The sequence below is a fragment of the Anguilla anguilla genome, chromosome 1 (genome assembly GCF_013347855.1).
Source record: "Anguilla anguilla isolate fAngAng1 chromosome 1, fAngAng1.pri, whole genome shotgun sequence".
Lineage (NCBI taxonomy): Eukaryota > Metazoa > Chordata > Actinopteri > Anguilliformes > Anguillidae > Anguilla > Anguilla anguilla.
The window spans coordinates 49,484,874-49,508,485 of record NC_049201.1 but is presented as its reverse complement, the minus strand read 5'-3'; the positions used below and the strand labels follow the sequence as shown (position 1 = coordinate 49,508,485).

Below are 23,612 nucleotides of genomic sequence, written 5' to 3'. Positions count from 1 at the left end.
TGTGTGTGTGCATGTGTATATGTAGGTCGGTACATATAATTATGTGCACACATGCGAGTACAAATTGCACAAATGCATGCACAAATTAGTTGCACGTATGCATGTTTGTGTGTGTGTTAGAGAGTATGAGTGCATTTGTGCATATGTGAATTTGAGAGAGTATGACTTTTGTAGCCTCTGCATTGGGTGGCAAATAAAGCTCAAATTACAAACAAATTATTGACTGCTTTCCATTAACCCTGCCTTGTGAGGGCAGGAGAGTATCATGTTGTGTGTTGGGAGTTCTGTCTCCCACTATTCGTTCTTTTGTGGAATGCAGTGTCAGTACTTCACAAACATAGTGCCTCCTTTGATGCAGCGTCTATGAACTAACGGCCAAAATGGGGTGTCAAATGTCAAAACAATGAGCTGTTCACCTGTTCTTCATTGAGACTGTTCAGTTTGTATGCACCAAGCGCATGCTTCCATAAAGCCAGGAACAATATAGAAGGAATAGAAGGAACAATGGGAAAGCTCTAAAGTCCCTTATGGGACTGGCTGAATCAAAGGACAGTCAGACAGGGGCTGTAATGACCCTCTTGTCATCGTAAGGGAATATCTCTGGGTTGTAACGGTATCCGGGCGGGGATGGACAAAGGACGGGGTTCTGCACCCAGTCAGTCGGGGTCTCCAGGTTCCCAGGCGTTGTGTATCGGGCGAGGACAGATCCGCTGGTGTCACCGTTGCCCCGGTTATTGATGTGTCAATCAGGTAATCAGGTGATCTTAGCCCGCCCCCCCTGCCTTATCTGGATAAAGGGGCCTGTGCTTGTATTCACCATTCAGGTCTGTTCCAGAATGGTCTCTCGCGCGTTTCTCAGCTTTGCATTGTGCCAGACTTGGCATAGTGCGAAAGGGCTCTCTGTGTTCATCTGGGAGCCACACTGGGAGCCAGATTCTCCCTGGTAATACATGAACCCCGCCCCCAAAACATTTGGCATACTTGGTTGATTGCCAGAGCTGTGCCGGGGGTGGCACTCTGATACGGTACACTGACGACTCTCCCAAGTCCACAGCTGACCACAATCTGGACCTTAATCAGAAGGCGGTTACAGTCAGTGGATCCTCACAGAACAGGGCTTCTACATGTTTAGCAATACACGCTATAAATTACTGTATGTGCATTACTGAGAAGGTTAAGCAGCAAGCATGTGAAGTCATTTTGGAAATATTTTTTGAGTAATATGTTTTAACCCTTTATTCTCTGCTCTCATTTTGGTTTCTAGCACAATTTGCCTGACATTCTGCATAACCACGACAGTGCTTATTTCCTTAATCCCTGTGTTTGGTTTGGGTCAAATTGACCCATTTTGAACTTTTACTAAAATAAGAATTATGCTTTTGAGAGGTGTAGTTCATAACCAGTGACTTAACCGGTGAAAATGTGGGTCTTGCTTTGTGTTTAAATTTATTGTTAATCATCTGCTTTCTTCTTTTTTCCTGCATGGGTTCCTTGAATATAATAAGATGAAGAATAATTTGGAATGTCAATTCAAAACAATAAACATCAACAATAACAGATAAAGATGATTTATATCCCATGCCTTCAGTATAGTGTTAAACTTTATTAAACTTTAGAAATAAGCCAATAAATAAGCCAAACCCTTATCACAAATGAATGACCCTTCTATTGTTAAATGTGATGTAGCAGAGCTAAATGGTAACTATTGACCATAGTGTTTATATTTTCTGGAATTCAGATAAAGATAATATATATGGTATTTTTACATAAATTTTGTTTATTTATTGCTGTAAAATCCCAATAATGTCCCTGGGTATATTTGACCCAGGCTAACCATTTCAAATGTGCTAATAAGTAAACCAAACAAATGAGTAAAGCAAGTATCACATTTCAGCAGGTTTAGTTTTGTTCATGTGTGCTGTTGTGAGTTTGAAATTTATTTTGGAGCAAATGTGTAAAAAAGTGTAACCCGAGTTTTGTTTTGTTAAAAAGCTCAAATATAGGAAGACTGAATGAATGCATAATGCTTATGGAACTGGGCTTGCAAGTTTGTTCAATTCCCAAGTTGTGCATTACCGTTAAGAAAACTGCGTAACCTGAATTGCTTCTACAAATATCCAGCTTTATAAATGGTTTTTACTGTATGTAAAGAATGTATGGTGTGTAAGTTTCATTGGATAAATGCCTGCTAAAAGCTTTATGTAGATGCAATGTAAGGTCTCCCTTGGGTAGTTAAAATAGTTTTTGACTATGTAATGGCTGTTTCTTGCTCTTTTTTTTCTTGCCTTCTTTTCAACTGAGCACTTCAGACAGAAGTAACCATACTGCTGTATATACTTTTTTTTTGACAGTTATTTTTGTTTGTATTTCTGAAGATATCTATTCAAATTGAAGAAGGGTAACATGTTGCAACAAATAGTAATTTATTGTAGTAATGTATTGTTTAACGCACAGTACCATTTTAACTACAAAACTGCATACAAAGTTCAGCAGTGATTTATGTTATGACCACCGTATCGCATGTGATCTATCCGTCCATTATCTATACCCACTTATCCTGAGGCAGGAATACACCCTGGACAGGCCGCCAATCTATCACAGGGCACACACACTATTCACTCACACACTCATACCTATGGGCAATTTAGGGTGTCCAATCGATCTACCTGCATGTCTTTGGACTGTGGGAGGAAATCGGAGTACCCTGCGGAAACCCACGCGGACACGAGGAGAACATGCAAACTCCACACAGAAAGGCCCCAAGCCGCGATTCACAGTGCTACCCACTGCACCACCCTGCCGCCCCTCACATGTGATCTAGAATGGCCTATTTCTGCCTTGTCATGTGATGATTGTAAGGGCTGGCTCCATGTTGGATTAAAGTGACAACATGTTGATGACATCACAGCTGTCATTGTGGCTGGTTGCTCTGGTGGGATTGGGAGGTGGATTACATTACATAACACTAAGACACACAAATTATATCTATTTTTGTCATACAGAAGACTTAGCATCTGGACTGCACAACCCATTCACAAATTATTTTAGATCCTGCTGAGTAATTTCTTGTGAAAGGCAGAAGTTCCTTATATTGAGTAAAATCCCGGGGAGCACCGTGGTCGCACTGTTGCTTCACAGCTAGAAAGTCTTTGGTTTGAATCCCAGCCAGGATTGACAAATTGACAAGTACCTTTCCAATTAATGTGCATTTTACTCAGCAAATAGATTTTCCATGATTGGATTTATTTATTTGTTTATAAATTCAAACGATACTGATAAAAGTATTCAATCAAATAATCGATTTTAAAATATTTGTCAAAATTATTAAAGCATATTTTTATAATTAAATTGTTGCTAACTCCTGAAAACAAATAGTCATTACAACTGATAGACCCAGACACTCTTATTCTGCCCGACCATTCACTCTAAAAGTGTCAGTTTGAAATTTTACTCTGGGTAGTGATGGGAGAGTGAGGCATCATAAACCCCTTAATAGGTGGCTCAGGTGGCACAGCTGTGTACTGTCAATGACTTGATTGCATGAACCCATCAATATGCGTCGCACACCAAAAAAAAAAAGAATGTTGCTTTCTATTTTGTCCAGGTTGACGGCAGGTCTGCTAATTCCTTTCACTTTCTGTGGTTGTTGGATTTCTGTACATACAGGATGTGCCCAAAGTTTGCCCTGCTTGCATTTTAATTTTAGCATTTCAAAAGAGATGTAATTTCCGGTGGGTTTTATTTGGTATTTAGCCGTAAAATGTCAATTGGATGCTTACTGCTTTGTTCTTACACCCCTTTAGCTCATATGTGTGAAACCACGTACTAGGTTCTGAAACACAATCATGCAATTGTGTTGTCTGTTGTAGCGTGGCAAATGTATTCTCTGTCTCTCTCTCTCACTCACTCACTCACGCACTTGTACATGCACGCACACACGCACATACACACACACACACACACACACTCAAGTCACCTCTGTGTGGTGTGATGAAGGCCTCACTACTTGTCTTCTCACTTTCCTTGTTTCACCGCAATGTAAATCAGCTTTGTTTAAATTTCAGCTGATGCAGTTGAGCTAATTTTGCTCAAGCAACAACCTCACTCATGGTGTTCCTTCTTATGAGGACCTGGATGGTAATTCATTTATTCCCATTATTGACAGTATTTTAGTGAAACTGATTTAGAAGTGCATGAATGAACTACAGTACCATATGCATTCCCCCTCACTATCCCTTTGTTGGTTATTTTTCTTTCTCCGAATAGCAGATATGATGGACCAGATTCTTTCTTTCTTTAGCCAATGAAAACTATAGAAAATCCTTATGATGCCTGCTTAACATATTATACTAGCCTCTGTGGTTAGGGATGTAGGCTTTGGTTCAGTTTCTCTTTCTGAAAAATGGCACCATATGTCAAATAATAAAGTGAGTCATGATATTCAGAGGCTGATTTCTCAAGCATGGAGTTTTTTACGATATGGAAGCAATATGAATGGCTTTATGATGTGCTGTTCTGTCACTTCGAACCTGGATTAAAGTATGGAATGACCCTTTGTTGTCTTAATGTGTGGCTTTACCAAGGGTGTTTACTAGGTACAGCTCTGATATGAGCCTGACAAAGCCCCACACATTAGTCAGGTGTTATATTGAGGGAATGTGCATTCCATACGTAAAGTCCCCATAATCAACCATGCAAAGGAAGTGTGTGCGTGTGTGTAAGAGGAAGTGTTTGACTGCCTGTGTTTACAGTGTGTGTGTGTAAGAGAAAATGTTTTTTGTGTGTACGGTGTTTCTTTGAGTCTCTGTGTATGGGAGAGTGTATGAGAGTAATGAGACCTTCATTACACCACACAGAGGTGACTTTAGAGTGAGCATGTGTGTGTATGTATGTATATACAGTATATATGTGTGTGTGTGTGTGATGGTGTGTGTGTGTGTGTGCGCGCATAGGTGGCAGCCGAGTATGCAGGCATTGAGCTGGGATCACCGTGAGTTCTCACTTCCCTGCTCTGGCGCAGAAAAAAACCTGTCTTCGTCCTATTCTCTGGTGTTCTTTCTTGTGTATGAATGTACAAAACATTCATGTATATAAATCCAGTGTTTCTGCCAGCCTCTTTGGAAGCTGATAGAAGTACTTGGAAGGGAGGACAGTATATTTTGACAGACGAAAGCAGATGGAGCGTTCTGCTGCACTCCTTGTGCCAGTGAAACAGCAGACTGCTTTGTCCCCAAAATTAACTCCATGGTTTAGGCTACCAAAAGACCTCATTCTTTTATGCACCCCCCCATTTGTGTCCATAGCAACGCCAGTCTCTTAGTTTCCCAGGATGAAAAAGCAGTGCAGGGGCAGAAAAACGTACTCTAATGTCTTTTAACGACTTTATGTTTGCCATAAATGATAATATCAGTTGTCATTGTTGTGAATCAGTTCATGCTTATTTTTGCCATCTCCTTTATGACTTTTTCTGTGGGCTGTTTCTCTTTGGTCAGTTCAGACGGTATGTTGATGGTCATGCGTCCGGTCTATGTTTGTTGCATTGTCATTTGGTTGTCAGATTTCTTCATGGTTCCAGCGCTGTAATAAACCTTGCTTTTCGGTTAGGGCTGGTTGAAATTCCAGTGGTGCAGTAGATATTGAGTGAATTACACTCCCTCAGGGGTTCTCTTTGTGACCCAGCTGAGCCACAGCAAATGGGGGATGCTGCTAGTCTCCCAACCCTCTTTGATGATATTGATCCGGGCCTGTTACCCTTGTCCTCAGGGCTGGCTTTCCTGGCTTTATTGACCAGCAACGTTTTTGGCTGTTGGTGAACAGGAAGTTCTAGTGCACAATTGTCATGATATTGAAATTCATGCATTGGTAATCACCTTTTCCCTGTCATTGAATTGACTTTGTAGATTGTAGCAAAATGTATTAAATAGCTTACTTTACTTTTTATGTTATATTCACATCAGACACCACTTGCAACTGGATGGGGCCGTGTTGTTAGTTAGCATGTGAATTCATACACGGAAGTACTTCTACCTTTTAAAACAAGGGTTATACGGGTTGTACAGTGGTTAGCCTATATATAATGGCTATATCCTACAAGTAGAGGAGGACTTTTGGAGAAATATTGTTTAAAAATTATGTCAAAGCCTCAATGGCTAACTGTTTCTGTGAAAGAATAACTGAACTGTAACATGGAAATACTTGAAAAATGAAAATGAAAATGGAAATGCTTGACAGCATTTATTTAGGAACATCATGAGCCGATTCATTGTAGCATTGCTGGGAGTTGATTGCTTGGAAACGGAGTGCCTGCATCATAAGCTATTTCTTTTTGCAGCCTGGTAAGCTTCTGTTAAATATTATCTTAACAGGCTCCTGGGTTGTTCCCTTTGTGATTTTGAAATAACGATGAAAGCACCCTCTCTGGCTGGTTCATTAAGAAAAACACAAGCCATGCCAAGTGCTTCAGAGCTTACTGGTGTGCTCTTTAGCATCTTACCCAATGGATATAAAAACCTCTCTGTATGCTGTCATTCGGTGGGTTCAAATAAGTTCTTCCCGGCCATGTTGTGGGAAATGATGCTTACTCTCATCTTTTTCAAGCCTTTTCCTTGCTGCACTGATGTCCTGCTGTCTTTTTTGCTGTAGCACTGCAGAGACATTATTTGCCCTTAGCAGTGATTCAGATGCATTCAAAATAAGATATTGACTACTCTCCACTTATTTGAATTATAGCTCAAATAAATTAAGCAAATGCAGGTCAAAAAGGATGCCAAAATGTCACCTTGACCTTGTGGCAAGTGCTATAGAAGGAGCCTGAGGTTACAGCTCTAATCTGCTGTCTGTGTCAGTCTTCAGTCATTAGATGTTTTGCGAACTGTTGATAAAGCAGAGATGTGCAGTGCGGTGCGTACAATGTGTATATTGACAATGGTAATGGCCCAGCCACAAATGTATTTGTGTCTCTGGCTGTTTGGTGTTAAGATTTCTGAGTGAAACTAAGTCCATGCATGCCAAACCTTTTTCATAGGTTTCCAATTCACTTTGAGCGCAGGATTTTGTTGACAGTTTCCTGCTAACAAGGAGTAAGTAATAACTAGGCAGACTATTCATGTGACTGTAAGTAATAAATGGCCTCACCCATTGTGTGGACAAGCTTGCCTGATAACGATCAAGTCCTCTTTAGCGCTGAAAATATTTCACTGTAATGAGAAATCCATCTAGCGGTGCTGCAGTTTAGCACACTCTAGAAATACTTTATACACCTCATCTGATCACATTGATTTTAGTTTTTCTATTTGCATTTTTGTTTGTCTCTGTCAAATTGAAGATAAATCAATGTGTGAAAAATAGTGTAATAATTATCAGAAAATCAGTAAAATATGTAAACTATTTTATGTGAAGGTGCCGAGAAACTGACCAATGGGTGGGTTGTGTGTCCCGCAGGTGATCGAGTCGCTGGGCATCATGATCTACAAGGCTCTGGATTTTGGCCTGAAGGAGAGCGAGGAGCGGGAGCTGAGCCCGCCCCTGGAGCAGCTCATCGACCTCATGACCAACATGCCGGAGTCGGAGCGCGACGCCTGCCCCGACGAGGGCTACGAGGCCACTGAGGAGGAGGAGGATGAGGACGGCGAGGAAGGCCTAGCCGGCGCCGGTGCCTGCTACGTTCGAGGCTACAGGGACATCCTGAAGGTAGAGACGAGGATGGGCTGGAGCTTTGCAGGGTTATTAAAGCGGGTTAAGAACTGCTGCTGCCAGTTAGCTAGATCCATTTGTTTAAGTGGCTGGTTTACTACTGGTTTGGAAACACTGAATAAATATGTTGGTCTAGGCCCTATTGTTTTTCTTTTCTGGGCATAGTTGGCTGGGGACATTACAGAGCTCAAATCTGCAACTGTAGGACCTAGCTTGCACTTGTGTCAACCATCTTTATCAACTTAAGTTACTTGGGAGACCCATCTTATTATGTAATATAATAGGCCCAGTTTTAATAACTCTGGTATGGGGAAAATTATATTTTAATCATTGTGCTTCTCTGGCATTTCTTACTTTTGGCTTGGAGAACTCCTATATTCGCACTGTTATGTCTTAAATGGAACACATTTGTCATGTTGTGCTGTTTCTTGATTACCTCTCTGTCATTTTTGCTGAGAACAAATGCTGAACACACGTGAAATTGGGAAACAATCTCTCTGGCTCAGTGATATAAATGAATTCTTTGAAGTCTTTGATCTATGAGTAAAAACGGTGGAGACACGGAGCTGATGTTGGTAGAGGGTTATTTTGCTTTGAAAGATTGCATATTACATGTCTTAACCGTGGCATTGATGTTCACGCTCCCGTGGTGAGAGACCGAGGCCGGTCACGCTGTCAGTCACATGTCAGGCTCTCTGGCCTGCGTGTTCCTCTGGAATGAATGCAGGCAGACTGTACGATGTTGTTGCTGGTCTGGTCAGGGTTTCCTGCCCACGGGACTGCTGTGACTGAGGCGTACACCTAGAATCATGTCAGACATTCTGCCAAGGCCTGCCCAACCAATCACGTGTCACCTTTTACATTCACAACAAATTGCGGATCTTATCTGTGGCACTGGCAAATGGAATGTTTTTTACTTTGCTCACTGAGGCTGTTGTTCAGTTGCTGGAGTTTTGCCCTTTTTTATGTATGCTTCCTTCAAATTTAGAGTGCCAAATTGTATTGGTTAGATAAGCCAGCCTTCAATGCTGCAACCTTCTCTGTCAATTCAGAGCACATGCTCTATGGCAGACTGCACTGCTGTTGGCCACTGCTTCCATTCACTCCGTAGTCCTGAGGGGTTGCTGTCATGTGATGAGGGTACTAGGGAATATGGGGAGCATGCAGCCCACTGCAGCCCTCCCACTGCCATGTGATGAGGGTGCTGGTGAATATGGGGAGCATGCAGCCCACTGCAGCCCTCCCACTGCCATGTGATGAGGGTGCTGGGGAATATGTGGAGCATGCAGCCCACTGCAGCCCTCCCTCCTGGGGTTATGCTGCGGGCAGTTTAGCATTGCCTTGCAGGGCTCTAAGCACAGGGTGCTGTTTGGACCATGTTGCTCTTCAGAGTACCTGAGAATCACTCTTATTTATTTAGGCTTTTCACCCTTTTCCAGCTGAATATGTTCAGCTGAATATAAGAGAACCATTATTGCCTGGTTTGCACAATGGAAATTAAAAAATATATATATTTTAAATATATTTAATGTTGATTAATGAGGTGATGCTAATAATGGTATTAAGAATTAAAGCTTCACAGATCACATTTAATCTGTCATTAATAATATCATGTGACCGTATAACCTCTGTGGAAATTAAGTTATAGAAAGTCACGTGTTGCTGCCGGGACATAAATACATAAGATTGTCTTTCCAAGCGATATGATAGTAAAGATTCAATATATGCAGATGTAAATATCTGAGAGAGTGAGTGAGCATGCTCTTGTTGGCATGTCTGTAATTTCCCTTAATTCCTGGAACAATTGCTTGCTTGAGTGGGACGTGCATATGTTTGTGCTGGAACATTACATAAGTGTGCATTCTAATGTCTAATGCACACTTATCTAGTCAAGGAAGAAGTAAAAAGTGTCATTATGTGAGAGAGTGTTGGAATTATTACTCCCTTTCCTGTTAAAGACAATCCCTCTAGAAGGAAACCGTTGTCTACCACACAGACAATAATGGCTGCAGTTGCCCTTCAAAATCAATATTCCTCGGTCCAGAAATCATGTGCCCATGTTTATCTGAAGAACTGGGTCATCTTTTCCTGGAGAGGAAATTGACATATTTAATTTTTCTCTTGTTTAGTCCCAATATCAATGTGCACCTTTATTGTTTTTTTGTGTTTGATTTTGACAGTTTAATGTTCAATATCTTTGATACTACATTTTATAAAAATGATGACCCTTATCATAGCACAGTGTAGTATAGCCAATATCGACGTATTAAACATACTGAGAATACCAAAAGTAGTGGTAGTAGTGGTCGTGGTAGTGGTAGTGGTCGTCAGTGGTAGTAGTAGCAGTAGTGGTAGTATTAGCATGTAGCACATAGCACTAGTAGTTTTAGTTTTTCTATCCGGCACACAACTCGTGGATGAAATTCCTTTGGGGCAAGCCAAGAGAAATGTTGAAATGTCAGGGCCATTTAGTTACAGAAGGAATGACACACTATTGACCCTAGTAACGTGTAACACCATGGTTCAGGTCAGGAAGTAGTGTGCTTGTTTTACAACCCAGGATGAAATCTAGATGTGCTGTCTCCTCATTGCGTTCTAAATAATGTGCTGTGGTTGTTGGCCTAATTGGTTGGTTGGTTTCTAATTGTGTTAGTAAAATCTACACTACAGCCAACAGCGTTCATGCAATAGAAATGAATAATAAAACCATCTCTCACTCTTTCTCTCTCTCTCTCTCTCTCTCAGCTGTGCACCTCTCACCTTCCCAGCCCTTCCGACGCGCCCATTCACTACCAGGCTGTGTGCCGTGCTCTCTATGCTGAGACCAGGGAGCTCTGCACGTTCCTGGAGAAGATCAAGAGTGCCAAAGAGGTGAGCCTCTGAGAGCCTTGAGCCAAGCTGGTCAGGCTCCTGTATCAGAAGGCCTCAATCTGGTTTTCTGCCTCTGGATACCCACTGACCCCCTGTTAACCTGACCCAGCTAGCTCATATTGGCTTTTTATCGTGTCTCTGTCAGTGGACCATCATTATGTCAGCATGACCCAAAAACTGATCAAAGTTGTCTAAGTTTAATGTGGTTTAGCTCTTAGTAAAGAACATGTAGTTAATGTTGGACTTTTCTAAAGTATCTTTGGCAAATGTGCAATCGACTGCTTATAGATTACTTGTTTGGTCTTGTTAGGTGTGTTTAACTGGGTGGCAATGCTGGAAATTTACATTGGGCCAATGTGACCCTGCCATATGTTAGCCACTCTTGGCTTCAGAGGGAAAAAAAAGTATCTTCCCGTGAAATTAAATAGAACCTTTGGCAAATGACTGTTGGCATTGCTGGAGCAATAGTACAGCTAGTTTAGACCAGTCACGTCACATGTAGGGGACTGTTGGAGACCAGCAGACTCTGCAAGACCGGGGTCTGTGACCATGGTAGCTAACTATCCCTGCCCCCCCAGGGCGATTCTATTCTGAATATCAAATGGGGGAGCCTTGGCTGACTGCATACGTGGCTGCCTAAAATCAATGCAACATTACACATGCTGGTAAGGCAAAACCAGCACAGCAGAGCTTAAACAGGACTGTAGAACTGTAGTTTCTGTGGAACACTACACTGAAAGAGCAGGGCAGATGGATTCTGTCTGAAGTTTAAGGATCTGTCAGACTGGGGGAGAATAAAATCTTTGATGTCGCAGTGCAGTCAGGGAGGCTTCAGCCTTTTGTTATCCATGACCACCATTGTTCTAGAAAAGTCTGCCTATTCGAAAAACAACCTCAAGTGGGCATCAAGTGAGGGCTGGTACCATGTGTGGCAAGACGGAGCAGGGATACACTGCATTCGTCCTGACTACAGACTGGTAATTGTTGGATGTGCTATGGCAACACAATAGACTAGCCAAGATAAATTTCATTGTTGTCATGAAGTGCCTCCCCGTTTGTTTGTACGCTTTAATTTGTAGTGGGGTGAGAGTGTAAACGACATCATGAGTAAACGAGTAATGACTGGTCATTGCTTACTCTTAAAGAATGAGCGTTTCGGGCCGTCTGGGTAGTGTGGAGGTATAAGCACTCGCCTACCACCGCAGAGGGTTCAACCCCCGGCAGCGGTACTTCCGGCTTGGTCAGACGTTCCTATGAACACAATTGGCAGTGTTTGCGGGTGGGAAGCCGGTGAGGGTATGAGTCCTGATCGTTGCATTAGCGACTCCTACTGGTTGGTTGGGGCGCCTGTTCAGCAGGGAGGGGATCTGGGGGAGATAGCGTGAACCTCACGCATTACGCTCTCCCAGTGAAACTCCTCGCTGTCAGATGAAAATAAGCGGCTGGCGACTCCACACATATTGGAGGCTGGCATGTGGTAGTCTACACCCTCCCCAGACCGACAGAGGATAGTGCATTGACCAGGACTGCGATACACACGGGGAATTGGAAAGAATGAGCGTTTCAGTTGGAGGTTTTCTGTATTGTGCAGTCATTAGTATCAGTGGGAATACAGACTCGTGTTTTACTGGAGGGTAAAACAAGGTCGATAGCATTCAGGTTGTCGTTTGGTTACCTCTGGTTTATTGGATTTTCTGCAGCACAGGAGAGAACGGCGAAAGGCCAGTGACACACCGCTCAGTCAGGGCCAATGTGGGTGTGAATAAACACACTGTTAGCTTTGTGCCGGTGTGCAATATTTGCTCTCGCACCAAAGGGTGAGACACTTAAGCTGTTGAACCCAGTTCTCCTGGTGGTGGTAATCCTTACTGCTGTTTTTACCCTGTCTGCATCCTGCTAGGACTGTCTTAACATCTGTTCTCTGGGCTGCATGTCAGCAGCAGGAACACTTTTTGTTTTGCTCATTGAACTCCTTAGTTTTACATTATATTGCAATGTAACAATGTCACCCTTGACATCTGACATGAACATATAAATAAACTCATTTATATTACAACAAATAGAAATGGGAGACTGTAGAGAAGAGAGAAAGGATTGAAAGAAAGTCAGAGTAAGTGTAGGAGGTAAAGGAGGATATGAAAGTGGCATTTTAAACATGTAAAAAACTGTCATTAAGTTGTAGGAAACACTTATCAATTAATTCAATAATGGTTTGCCATGCTTTGTGAGAAGTTTTCATTGTGTGAATCCAATCTTTTCCAGTCTGAGAGTAGACACATGTCCAATTAGCTGATTGTGTGTGGGTTAAGAACAGTAGGACACCAATGATTTTTATATATACAATAATTTACTAATCTATTTGAGATTTAAGTCTCTTTTGCAAGGAAGAATTTGGAGATGGCCACAAGCAATGCATATAAATGACTGTCAAGATGAAACATTTTCCTGATACTTTTTTAGGCTACTCCTCCTAAGATTAGTACTCCCTTCCTCTCAGGAAAAAGATGTCGTGGACTATAAGGTTGTCGACCCTTATGAACACAAGTTACGCGCTGATTGCAGCTTTGGCCCTAAAGCGTATGCGAGTTTGTGCTGATGCAGCACTTTTACCTTTGGAATGAATACACCTCAGGAACATGAAAAACTGAAAAATGACTGTTTCAAAATTACTTTAAGAAGGCAACTATAGTATATTAGGAACAGCTGGGTTCTTTGGCTCTCAAGCATAGCCACCTTAGCCTCATACTGGAATCCTTCCTGTGAATCAGCACAGCACATGGTCTTCTCACACAACGCCCCTCTCTGTGGGGCCTTTGAATGGAGTGGCGGATTTGGTTGCATCTGGTTACATAATTCCAGATGCAACAAACGCAAGCAGATCCTTATTATGCTGTGGAAAAAAGGAGATTAGTGGGGTTTGGGGGGTCAGTGGGATGCATGATTGTGTTTCTTTAATCACAGAGGGATACAGTGATGTTCAGAACAATAACGTGCCTTGTGTTACAAGTAAATAATAGTTGTTTAGGTAGGTCTCTATAGGTGAGACTGGTAAATCCTGCCCCAAAAAGTATGTTTTAACAATGGAATTTGCTTCAGTTCTTGATGAATCCATCGCTTATGTTTTTCATATTAATCATTAATTAAAAGAATCAATCATTAATGAACATGCTGCACTATATCCCAATTAAAAGCCGTTCATTCAATCTCGGCCACATCTGGTTACAGTTTAATCATGAGTTTAGTAGGGGGACTTGGGCAAGATAACAACAGAGAAATTTCCTACAGAAATACACACTGCCCTGTAGAATACTTCTCCTTTCAGGGAATAATGTGAGGTTGATGTTCAAAGTGTTTCAAGAAAGCTTTACAGTTTTTGTGTTCAAAATGTTTTATAGGTTTTATAAAGCACAGGATTTCTGAAGTGACTAGGAAGCTTCCAGATATATTGGTGAATTACATTTGCAGCTTCTGCATCTCTTCTTAAAAGTAAAGAACAATTGTTCAAATTCATTATGAGCAGCCCCTTAATGAAATGGGTGTTCTGCTATATATTGTAAATATTCTAACATCTTGGAAAATATAATGAGAGAGATTTTATATAGTATATTCCATTTCCATTATGGCTGCTACCTTTATAAACAATTTTTATATTTGTCTTTTTAAAAAACATTTACAAAAAATAGTGGAACGTGGAGAACACGCAAGAAAAAATGGTTGCTGTAGAGATTTGGACCATATGACCTTATGAAGCTTGACAAAGTGCACAGCATTGCACTAAGTGCTTGAAGTGACACAACTTTCCCTGTGCAATCTCACTGAACACCCTTTCTAACCTAAATTATCAAGACAACATATCAAAGATATCCAGACTTAATTTAACTTCATAATGCCCATCCCTTCGTGATTGATTTCTTCAAAGATGTCATGTTTGTCAATGTTTATTTTGTGTGACAGTGCTTTGTCTTAATACTGTCTGCAAAGGAAAACAAGAACAGAAATTGGGGCTTGGCTGCTCAGCGGCCACATCATTACCTAGTGCCTGAGAGGGAGGGAGACTTTTTAAAATGTAAATATTTGCTTTTGTTTTGTTAAACTGTCTTGTTTAAACAAATGCTAATTGGGCAATCAGGTGCAGTTGTGCATATGATTAATGAGAACTCCCACAGTCATGGGAAAGCATTTTTTTTTTTAAATAAATGAAATGGATTATTTTGTAATGCGCTTCTTCTTCTACTTCTTTTTTTCCTTCTAGCTCTTCTTCTTCTTCTTCCCTCACCTTTCCTTTTTCTTCTTCTTCCACCTCTCCTTCTTCTTTCATTTCTCTTTCACCTCTTCTTCTTCCTCTTCCTATTCTTCCTCCTCCAGTCGATTTCATTTTCTTATTTATTGTTAATAAAATGTGTTGTTAATTTTTCACAGGCTTCTTTGCTCATTTTATCAAAGGTGTAGATAAGTTTAAAGGGCGCCATAGATATGTTTTGTAATTTCCATGGCAATGAGCAAATAGTTATCCACACAGTCCTGATGGGTCCTCCCTTTGAGTCTATATAACAATGCTGACAAAAGTCACGGGTCACCTCCTCCCTCCACTACAGTGATCCAGTAGTACTAAGTTGTGTTGTCATTTACATTCAGTACTTCTCCATCAGATATCAGCCTGAAATTCCCTGCTCTTTAATTCCGTCACTGGAAAGGAAGGAAAAACTCATCTCGGCTTTCTAGTATTGCTAACAGTGTGCTTATCATCCCCACGTCAATAATAATATGGGATAAAGAAAGTTATGGGTAGATTATAACAATCAACATGGAACTGATGTCATACTGCACAAAGGGCCTTGGTGTGACGATTTGCAAATTTGACAGTAATAATAATACAGTGATTGTGGCACATCTTGACCTGAGTGACTGCAGCATTATGGCCGCTATCTATCTCCAGTGAGCCCTTCCTGCAGTTACAGCCATTTTATGACTCTACATGTCGGGTGACAATTTATGTCCGCAGGTCCCAAAAGGTTGTAGAGCCTCGGTAAAGATGCTCTTGCTTTATAACCAGGCTCTTAAATCAGTAGGATAAATGAGGCCAGCTCACTGCAATGCCTCAGCATGGGAGAGCATCTGTCTCCGGCTACTGGTCCTGGTTCAGCGTCTATCTGTTTCACAGAATGGTTGCAGTTTGGAACAAGGGTGCACAAGCTGATCCTGTATCATTTTTTTCAGGCCACAAATGTCCTTAATCCCCAAGTCTATCCACACTTTAATTTAAAGGGAGCTCAGAACCTGGAGAGCCATCTTGCCTCCTGCTGTTTGGTTATAATTGAGCAACAACTTTTTGGTTAGTCCTGCTCGCTCCCTTGATGAATTTTGAAATTTAAAAGCATTGTAAGCTAAAGTTTTCCTTGATTTTTCAGTTTTAGTGGATTTGGCTACATCTGTTGTGACTGGTTTTCACTCTCCAAATACCAGAGTTCAATTTGAAACAAACTATTATTAGGAGCACATTGAGTGCTTATTTTTCTTAGAAGATAATCCAGCCGTATCTTATTTCGGAGAAAGAAGACTGCCTAGAGACAACCAACAATGCTGTCTTATGCGGTAATATTGAGCAACGTATCAAACCTCATTTTAAAGACGCTTTCAGAATTTTATGTGCTTGCTCTTTCTGAATATAAATCTGGGACTCCTGTCCTCATTAATGCTCCCAGTCCCAAAGTGAGACAAAAAAGACTGGAACGAATATGGAACTGGTAAGGAACTCCAGTGGAAAATAGCATGTAGTTGATCAAACCAGACAGACTCAATGGGGTCCCGGCTCTTTAACCCCTTCGGTTCATTTAACATCTCCTGCTCTGATTGGCTTAAGGCTGCCACCTCTTCTTGTGGTTTAACCCTTCTTTGTTTGATTGGTAGAATCTGCGGAAGATGGAGGGGGTCAAAGTCGAGGAGCAGGCCAGGGACCTAAACGAGCTGCAGAACGCTGACTGGGTAAGAATAGGGGAAAACTGATCCCATACTCCTTTACGGAAGGCCAGGGAAATGACAGAACTGAGAACGGTGGGCCGTGACTGGATGGTGTTGCACTGAACCCCACCTTCAGGGGTGTCTGCCCTCTCTGCCCCACCCCACCCTTCCTCACTGTGCGCTCTGCTCCTCCAGGCCCGGTTCTGGGTGCAGGTGATGAGGGACCTGCGTAACGGGGTCAAGCTGAAGAAGGTGCAGGAGAGGCAGTACAACCCCCTGGCCATCGAGTTCCAGCTCACGCCCTACGAAATGCTGATGGATGACATCCGCTCCAAGCGCTACAACTTGCGCAAGGTGATGGTGAGTGTGGGAGAGCCTGGGCTGAGGAGGACTGTGTGCTGGAATCTCAAGCGTTAGAACCCCCATGTTCACTTTAAATCTGCCGTCACTCTTTTAGCAGTTCATTTGAATGGTTTTGGTTGGAATCCAATTCTTTAGGTGCTCACATTAATTTCTTCCAAGAGTAGGCAATATAATTACCTCCTAGTAGTGTCCTTTAATGACTACCTCCAGTAGAAGTATATTTAAAACAACAAAGCAGAGGCTTGAGAGATCTTGTGTAATTGCTTGATGAAAAACTGTCATGCTTTGATACTCACTGAGCGATGGTCTACGTATCAATCTTCAGACAGTGTTCTCATGGGTCCCTGAGAATTTAGCTTCCCCTGTGAAACATGCAGGCATCACCTGGGATGACTGTACTTACAACTAAAGACAGCAATGCCAATGAGGAACTGCAGAACATAACTGCTATTATTTCCTGTTATCTCATGTTGTTTTTCCAAAAGGCATATGGCTTAAGAGTGTTTTTCCTGCGCCTCTCCTATGCTTACAGTGTATTACATGCCCTCCCCACCCTGTCAGCAGCACGATCTGCAGTAGAACAGGCCTCTCTCCACCAGCTGCTGGGAGTGGTTTGTTGTCACATGGAATATGAGAGATTAGTCATGGATCACTGGGGCCAGGAGGCTGGTACAGCAGGACCACGCCCCTTGTTGTCTGTTTTATGCCTTCGGTCTACTCTGCATTATGCCTGCCTGCAGTCTGCTGTTTACCTGCCTGTGTCCCTGCCCCCTCTCAGGTGAATGGGGACGTACCCCCCAAGTTAAAGAAGAGCGCCCATGAGGTCATCCTGGACTTCATCCGGTCTCGGCCCCCCCTCAACCCTGTGAGTGCTTCCCCTCGCCTGAACGCGTTCAACGCCGGAAAAAAACACAGATGATCGCTCTCATGCGGCCTATCTGGCTGAAACGCATGATACTCTGCTGCATCCCACGGGCCGTGCTTGTGACGGTAGTTTCTGGGATTCCCATGTGACTGACACATAGCCTCAACCAGGGAGGGAGGGTTCAACTTGAGCTGTCTCAGCAGTGACTCCTCTGGCTGATCTGTTGGCTGCAGTGTGCGGCTGTTGCCCCAGCTGCATGCAGCCTTCCGGTGCAGTGACTGAATTACTTTTCTGGTTGACCACAGAGTGTAAAGAAGCAGACCCAGGCTGAACACATATTTACTGTCTGACAGACGGAGGACATTGCAGGAATGGAACAGTTACAGTTCTGATCGAACTTTCCGAATTGGGAAATAAAATAAAATGGGGAATAGTAAATAATAATAAGGGTTGCTGGGTGGCATGTCCTGTTAAGGCACTGTTCTAGTGTGTGGATTGGCCTCGTAGTCTGCTCCCCTGAATTGAGTTTTTTTTCAGTGATGAGTGAGACTCACAAATGGAGGTAAAATTAAATGAATATAAAATAAATAATAAAAACTACATATGATGAATGCTCGATTCCTGTCACATACCATCAGTTTCTGCACCTTTTTTACCCCCCTGCAGACAGATTAGCTCTCTGTTATATTCAGGGATGCACAAGAGATGGTGGCAGTATTCTCTGCTGGTTTGGACCTGCTTTGAGGGGGATGGGAGGAGCCTGGCCAGGCTTGTTGCTACGGTCTTGGGCTGTCAGTCACGCTTGTCTGCATGCAGGTTGCTGCGCGGAAGCTGAAGCCCCACCCCTATCGGCCCCGGAGCCTCCATGAGCGAATCCTGGACGAGATCAAGTCTGAGAGGAAGCTGAGACCCGTTTCCCCCGATGAGATGCGACGGAGCAGGCTCGGTGAGCGGCATGGCCGTGTGCAGCAGAACACATACATGTCTACATATATGTCTACATATATACACGCATACACGCATACATACATACGCACATGCTAGGGGTTACTGTCAGGATAGCAGTTTCACCCGGATGTTAAACAGTTGGGAGCCTCCCTTTATACACGTTACTCTCCCAGGCACAGAGCGTAATTAAAGATACATTTATACTTTAGAAGAGTGTTAACTTTGAGTCTATCTATCTTAATTGTCCTTTGGGAGGCCCATTCATATTGTTCTTCATTGCAAAACTGTACATGAATTACATCCTTCCTGTTTTGTGTTGAAACAGAGGTTGTGGTCAATCAGAAATGCAGAATTGAAATTAATTGCCCTTTCTGGCTTTTTTGCAAAACAATTTTCAAGAAAAGTTAGCATTTTCTGTTGATCAGACCCCTTGTTTACAATGTATGACAGTGTGCCTTGGTGCCCTGTGTACCGCTGTTACACTGAGCTGTGATAGATGGAGAATGGGTCAAACATGAGTATGGCTGAGACAGAGTGGTCTCTGGATCCAGCGGTGTGGATCTGTGACCCTTCTCTGTCATTCTCTGTCTCTCTGTGTCTGCTTTGCCACATCATGCTGCTGCTTTGAGCGTAGATTTCCTGGCATACTTGTACGTGTACTTGCTATGTATCTGGACTGTATCCAGATACATCCTCAGTCCTGCTTTATTTTTCTGCTCTTTTATGATTTCATTGCTGTGGTTTTTTGACAGTTGCCAAATTCTGTATTTAAAAGAATGAGGGCAATCCATGTCATGGCCATAAAAGCCAAAAACTACACTGGTCTGCAAAGTAAATAATCACTGTAAAAGCGCTTTTGAAACCTCCCAATTTTGTGTGGGGAGTTCAAGGTGTTATTCACCAAAATGAATGCAATTAATGAGGGGAATTTCCTCTAGTTAACTAGATCTGGCAGGCTGACAACCGGAGGAGTCTCTCCCCCCCCCCCCCCCCCCCAAAAAAAATAACAAGCTTTAGGACAGGTCTTTATGATCTAAAGTGAAGCATTCTATGATTACTGCCTTCTTTGTGTTCTTCAAGGTTTTCCAGATCCTGTTTTCCCATGCTCCCACTGTTTTGTGCTTAGCGAAGTGGCCAGAGTATAATCAGCATGAGGTTTTCAATGGCCTTTCAGATTCTAAGAGGGTTTTCAACCTACTGACACGGTTGCATTAACATCTCTCTGTAGTGGGAGACAGAGCTTTAAAACTGCCTGTTTTTCTGCCAGTCTGTACAGACAGGCTTTCTGTGGAAAATTAATTTGCTAAAAAACTGAATATTGGCACGCTCTTCTGTACGCTTTTACTGCAGTTCCCCTTTTAGGTACTGCACAAACCCAGAGGCAAAGTGAACTTACGTAGGTGAAGTTTACAGGCTATAGTTTGTGGTGCAGAATTCTGAACAGTATAAAATAATTAATCAAACTAATGCAGACCTCCTTGTATATTTCTTTACTTCTTGTGAAACAAACAAATGTATACCAAGATCAGGATATCTTATTGAAATATCACAAGATATAGACATGGGTTCTATTTGAATAAAGTAAGAAAAAAAGAAGAAAAAAAACTTTGAGGGATTTTAGGCTGGGGAACATCGCCTACTTCTTTGAAATTCTTATCTAACAGGAAGTTAGATTTTAGAAACCACTACCAGAAAGTTTGTGTGTGTTTTGCTTTGCCTTTGTTTTATTCTGTTCTGTCTTTGTATTCCTGCTTCTTCTTTAACATTCCAACTGTTTTTCTTGCAGTAATTCGGCCGCTTAGCATGTCTTACAGTTTTGACTTGTCAGGTAAAGGTTTCCCTGGCTACCTGACCCTGTCTTTATTTCACCGCCTGTCACGCCTGTGTTCGGCTCCATGGCTCAGCTTCTCATTTCATGCTTTGGCTGTTCCGTGGTCGGCTTTGACGCAGCTGCGTCACCCCTGGCGACATCGCATCAGACACCGGTCAGGGAACGGGTCAAGTGCACATAGCAGAAGAGGGTGGAGGTAGCCAGAGGGGTTTCGCATTGAGACAGACACTGACATAGCCTGAATACCCTATCAGATATTGACGTGGTAATTGCTCTCTCTCCTTCGCTTGTATACTGCCGGAAGTGCCGCAGAGGTGACAGACCATATACCGGGGAATTATCTGACCAAGTTAGAGGTTATCTAGGGCTGTTTTTGATAGCCATGTATCTCTGCTCAATATCGTCTTTGAGAATTCTTATATTGTTGAATCTAATTTTAGAAGTTTTGTGTAAATTTGTTAAGTATTAGCAAACGAATGGAAGGCATCTTACCCAAATGCATATTGAGTAAATGACCTTTATGAAGTTGTTACTGGAACACAAGTTAACCAGCCAGGCACGTTCTGTAGTTGTTAATTTTTCATAGCATGGCCTCAGGTGCCTAGGAAAAAGTTATATTTGATTAAAAATTAATGGAAGTGAACAGCTGAATTCAGATTTGTTCCGTTTGCATATGTAGCGCTGTGTTTCATGGCCATTAGGTGAGAGGTCTGTCAATCAAGTATGAGTGAGTAGGAGGGCTTCTCTTTGCCCCTCCTCGATTCGGCGATTCCTGATGAATGGCTCTTAAAGATGTATTTGTTGCAAAAATGCTCTTTATCCCACCTTCTCTGGCTTAAATATGTGCTCAGTTGGTGCTCACAGCTTCCGATCCTCCTTTTAGCATTACAGAATGAATTTAATAAACGTGTCATTGTCACTGGAGATACAATGGAAAGGATTCTCAGTTCCTGGCACAAACACTTACTTTTATTATTTATGTGAAAATTACACTCTATGCTCATTGTTAGTGTCATCACAAATAACACATTTAAATGTTTGCTGAAAATAAACATATTTTATATTTAAATAAAATAAAATAAGCTCTCTCTCTGGACATGTATCTCCAGTATCTGGTACCATAGACCCATTTACAAAATAGAAAATTCCAGAGTTACTTCTCATTGTGTCAGATGTTAAAGATAATGGCTGGATTTCAGTCAACATTTCCCCTTAACTTTGACTAACAATCAAAAGGAATTGTAATGTTTACATTTACTTGTATGTCCAAGTTAAGAACAAATGTTGATTGAATACTGACCACTGTCTTTTTGTGTCAATATCAGTTTTTCTAAAGTAAAATAATTATATGGCATTTTTTCTGTAGTTTATATGTGAAATATCCCTTCAAACGTGAGTTTTCAAAATGTATTCAGAAGTACTTTATGTGGTTGTGTCTAAACAGGCTCCTGTTTAACAAGATCTCATCCTGTGAAGCTGTCTCTGATGATGAAATTTAGGCCTCTAATTGATGGGTTAATTCATAACCACAATTTTAGATGATTATCAACCACTTAAAGCCTGACCCTTTAAATAGCATTTAACATAGGGGAAAATGTGACATTTACTGCGTTGGTTCAACAGGCTGCGGTCCATACATTTACATGAATTCAGGATCTGACATGACAGCTTTGTTATCATAGGGTGAGGTTATATTCCTAGGAAACTATGATTAAGCCTTTCAGAAGAACAATAACCATATTAACCGTGATCATAGGATACTGAATACTGCCTTTATTCTGTAGCGTTGTATCTGAACATGTTATAAACACAAAAATGGGTGTGCTTCTGTGTAATTTATATAACATACTGTGTTAATAATACGGAAACACTGTCCGAAATGACATAGTAATGTGATAATGGTCACCGAAAAGAAGATTCCCGAAGGTGATCCTGAGATGCATGGATGACATCACACCATAGGTGTAGTATAGCAGCTGTTGCACTTGACCCCGCCTCTCTCTGGTACCTGTGTCTGAAGAGCGGCCATCTTGATGCCCGCTCAATGGCCCCATCTGTGACTGTGCCATAACCATGACTGTGGCCTGAGTGTGTGCTGTGCTCCCACTTGCCATCTGCCTTGAAATGCGCTCTGTCTGAGTGTGCGTGCGTGCTCACTCGGTCTCTTTCCGGAACATACCTGTATGAAGCAGGTGCTCATTGAGGTTTAGCGCGTGTACGCCTTGTGTGGTGTTTCTGGCACGAGCTATATTCCATGATCATTCGGACTCTATTGAAAGCAATGTTCCCTTTTAGGCGCTGGAAAAAGCTTCAGTACCCCTCAGGTGTTGTTATGTGGTCCAGGTAAAGTATGTGCAGTCCTGCCCCTTGTGCATGAGGCTTCTTTTGTACAATTAGCCTGGCTTTCTTTCAGTATGTATTATGGAGTTTTTCTGTCTAGCTTTCTGCCTGTCTGTCTGTGAGAAATTTAACTTTGAATGTGAAATGAGTGAATGTAACCCAACATGCTGTGTTTTTGTATATACAGCAACTAATTTACTCTGACACAGATTAAACATCTTTAACAAGCTTCCAATACTATCCCTTTTGACAAATTTCAATGGATATGGTTAGTCCATCCTTTGTTTGCAGCTGAGGGTTCTGGGTTGGACAGTATTATGCTGTTTGCTGTTTGAATGGTCTGCCAGTTGTAAAGTGTCTTTCTGTGCGTGTGTGCTTTTCGTTGGCTCAGTGAAGTGTGGTTGTGAGTGTTAATAAGTTGCATTTCAGTTTGGCAGCTAACATTGCATGTATTTGACCCACACCGCACCACCCCTTCCCCCAACCCCCAATCCCCAAACTCCCTGCCTCTTCTCACACTCTTTCCCAAAGAACATCTTCTGGGAGGATGACCAATTTGTGTGGAATTCATGTTTTTTCATTCACATCTACAAAACTTGCTTTTTTAACATGCCTGACCTAAAACTAGTAATATTCACACCCAAGAATTTCAACTTACTGTTAAAAGTGGCTTATCTTAGAAAATATACATGGCCTTTTATAAGTATGTATGATAATTATATCAGTTGAGCTCTGTTGGGATAG

General features: G+C 42.0%; 1 protein-coding gene across 8 annotated transcripts in view; it reads left to right on the top strand.

Annotated features, from left to right (window-relative positions):
* The window catches only part of LOC118234108 (protein spire homolog 1-like), a 55,699-nt gene that overhangs the window by 19,957 nt on the left and 12,130 nt on the right, over positions 1–23,612 (top strand). For 4 of the 8 annotated variants that reach the window (XM_035430452.1, XM_035430433.1, XM_035430480.1 and 1 more), the window contains exons 3-10: positions 7,441–7,689; positions 10,438–10,563; positions 16,471–16,545; positions 16,717–16,881; positions 17,663–17,749; positions 18,566–18,695; positions 20,484–20,525; positions 22,824–22,871. In XM_035430452.1, coding sequence (XP_035286343.1) covers positions 7,441–7,689; positions 10,438–10,563; positions 16,471–16,545; positions 16,717–16,881; positions 17,663–17,749; positions 18,566–18,695; positions 20,484–20,525; positions 22,824–22,871 — 922 coding nt within the window. The remainder of the gene's footprint in view (positions 1–7,440; positions 7,690–10,437; positions 10,564–16,470; positions 16,546–16,716; positions 16,882–17,662; positions 17,750–18,565; positions 18,696–20,483; positions 20,526–22,823; positions 22,872–23,612) is intronic. The other 4 variants (XM_035430471.1, XM_035430497.1, XM_035430443.1 and 1 more) reach the window with 3 other exon arrangements.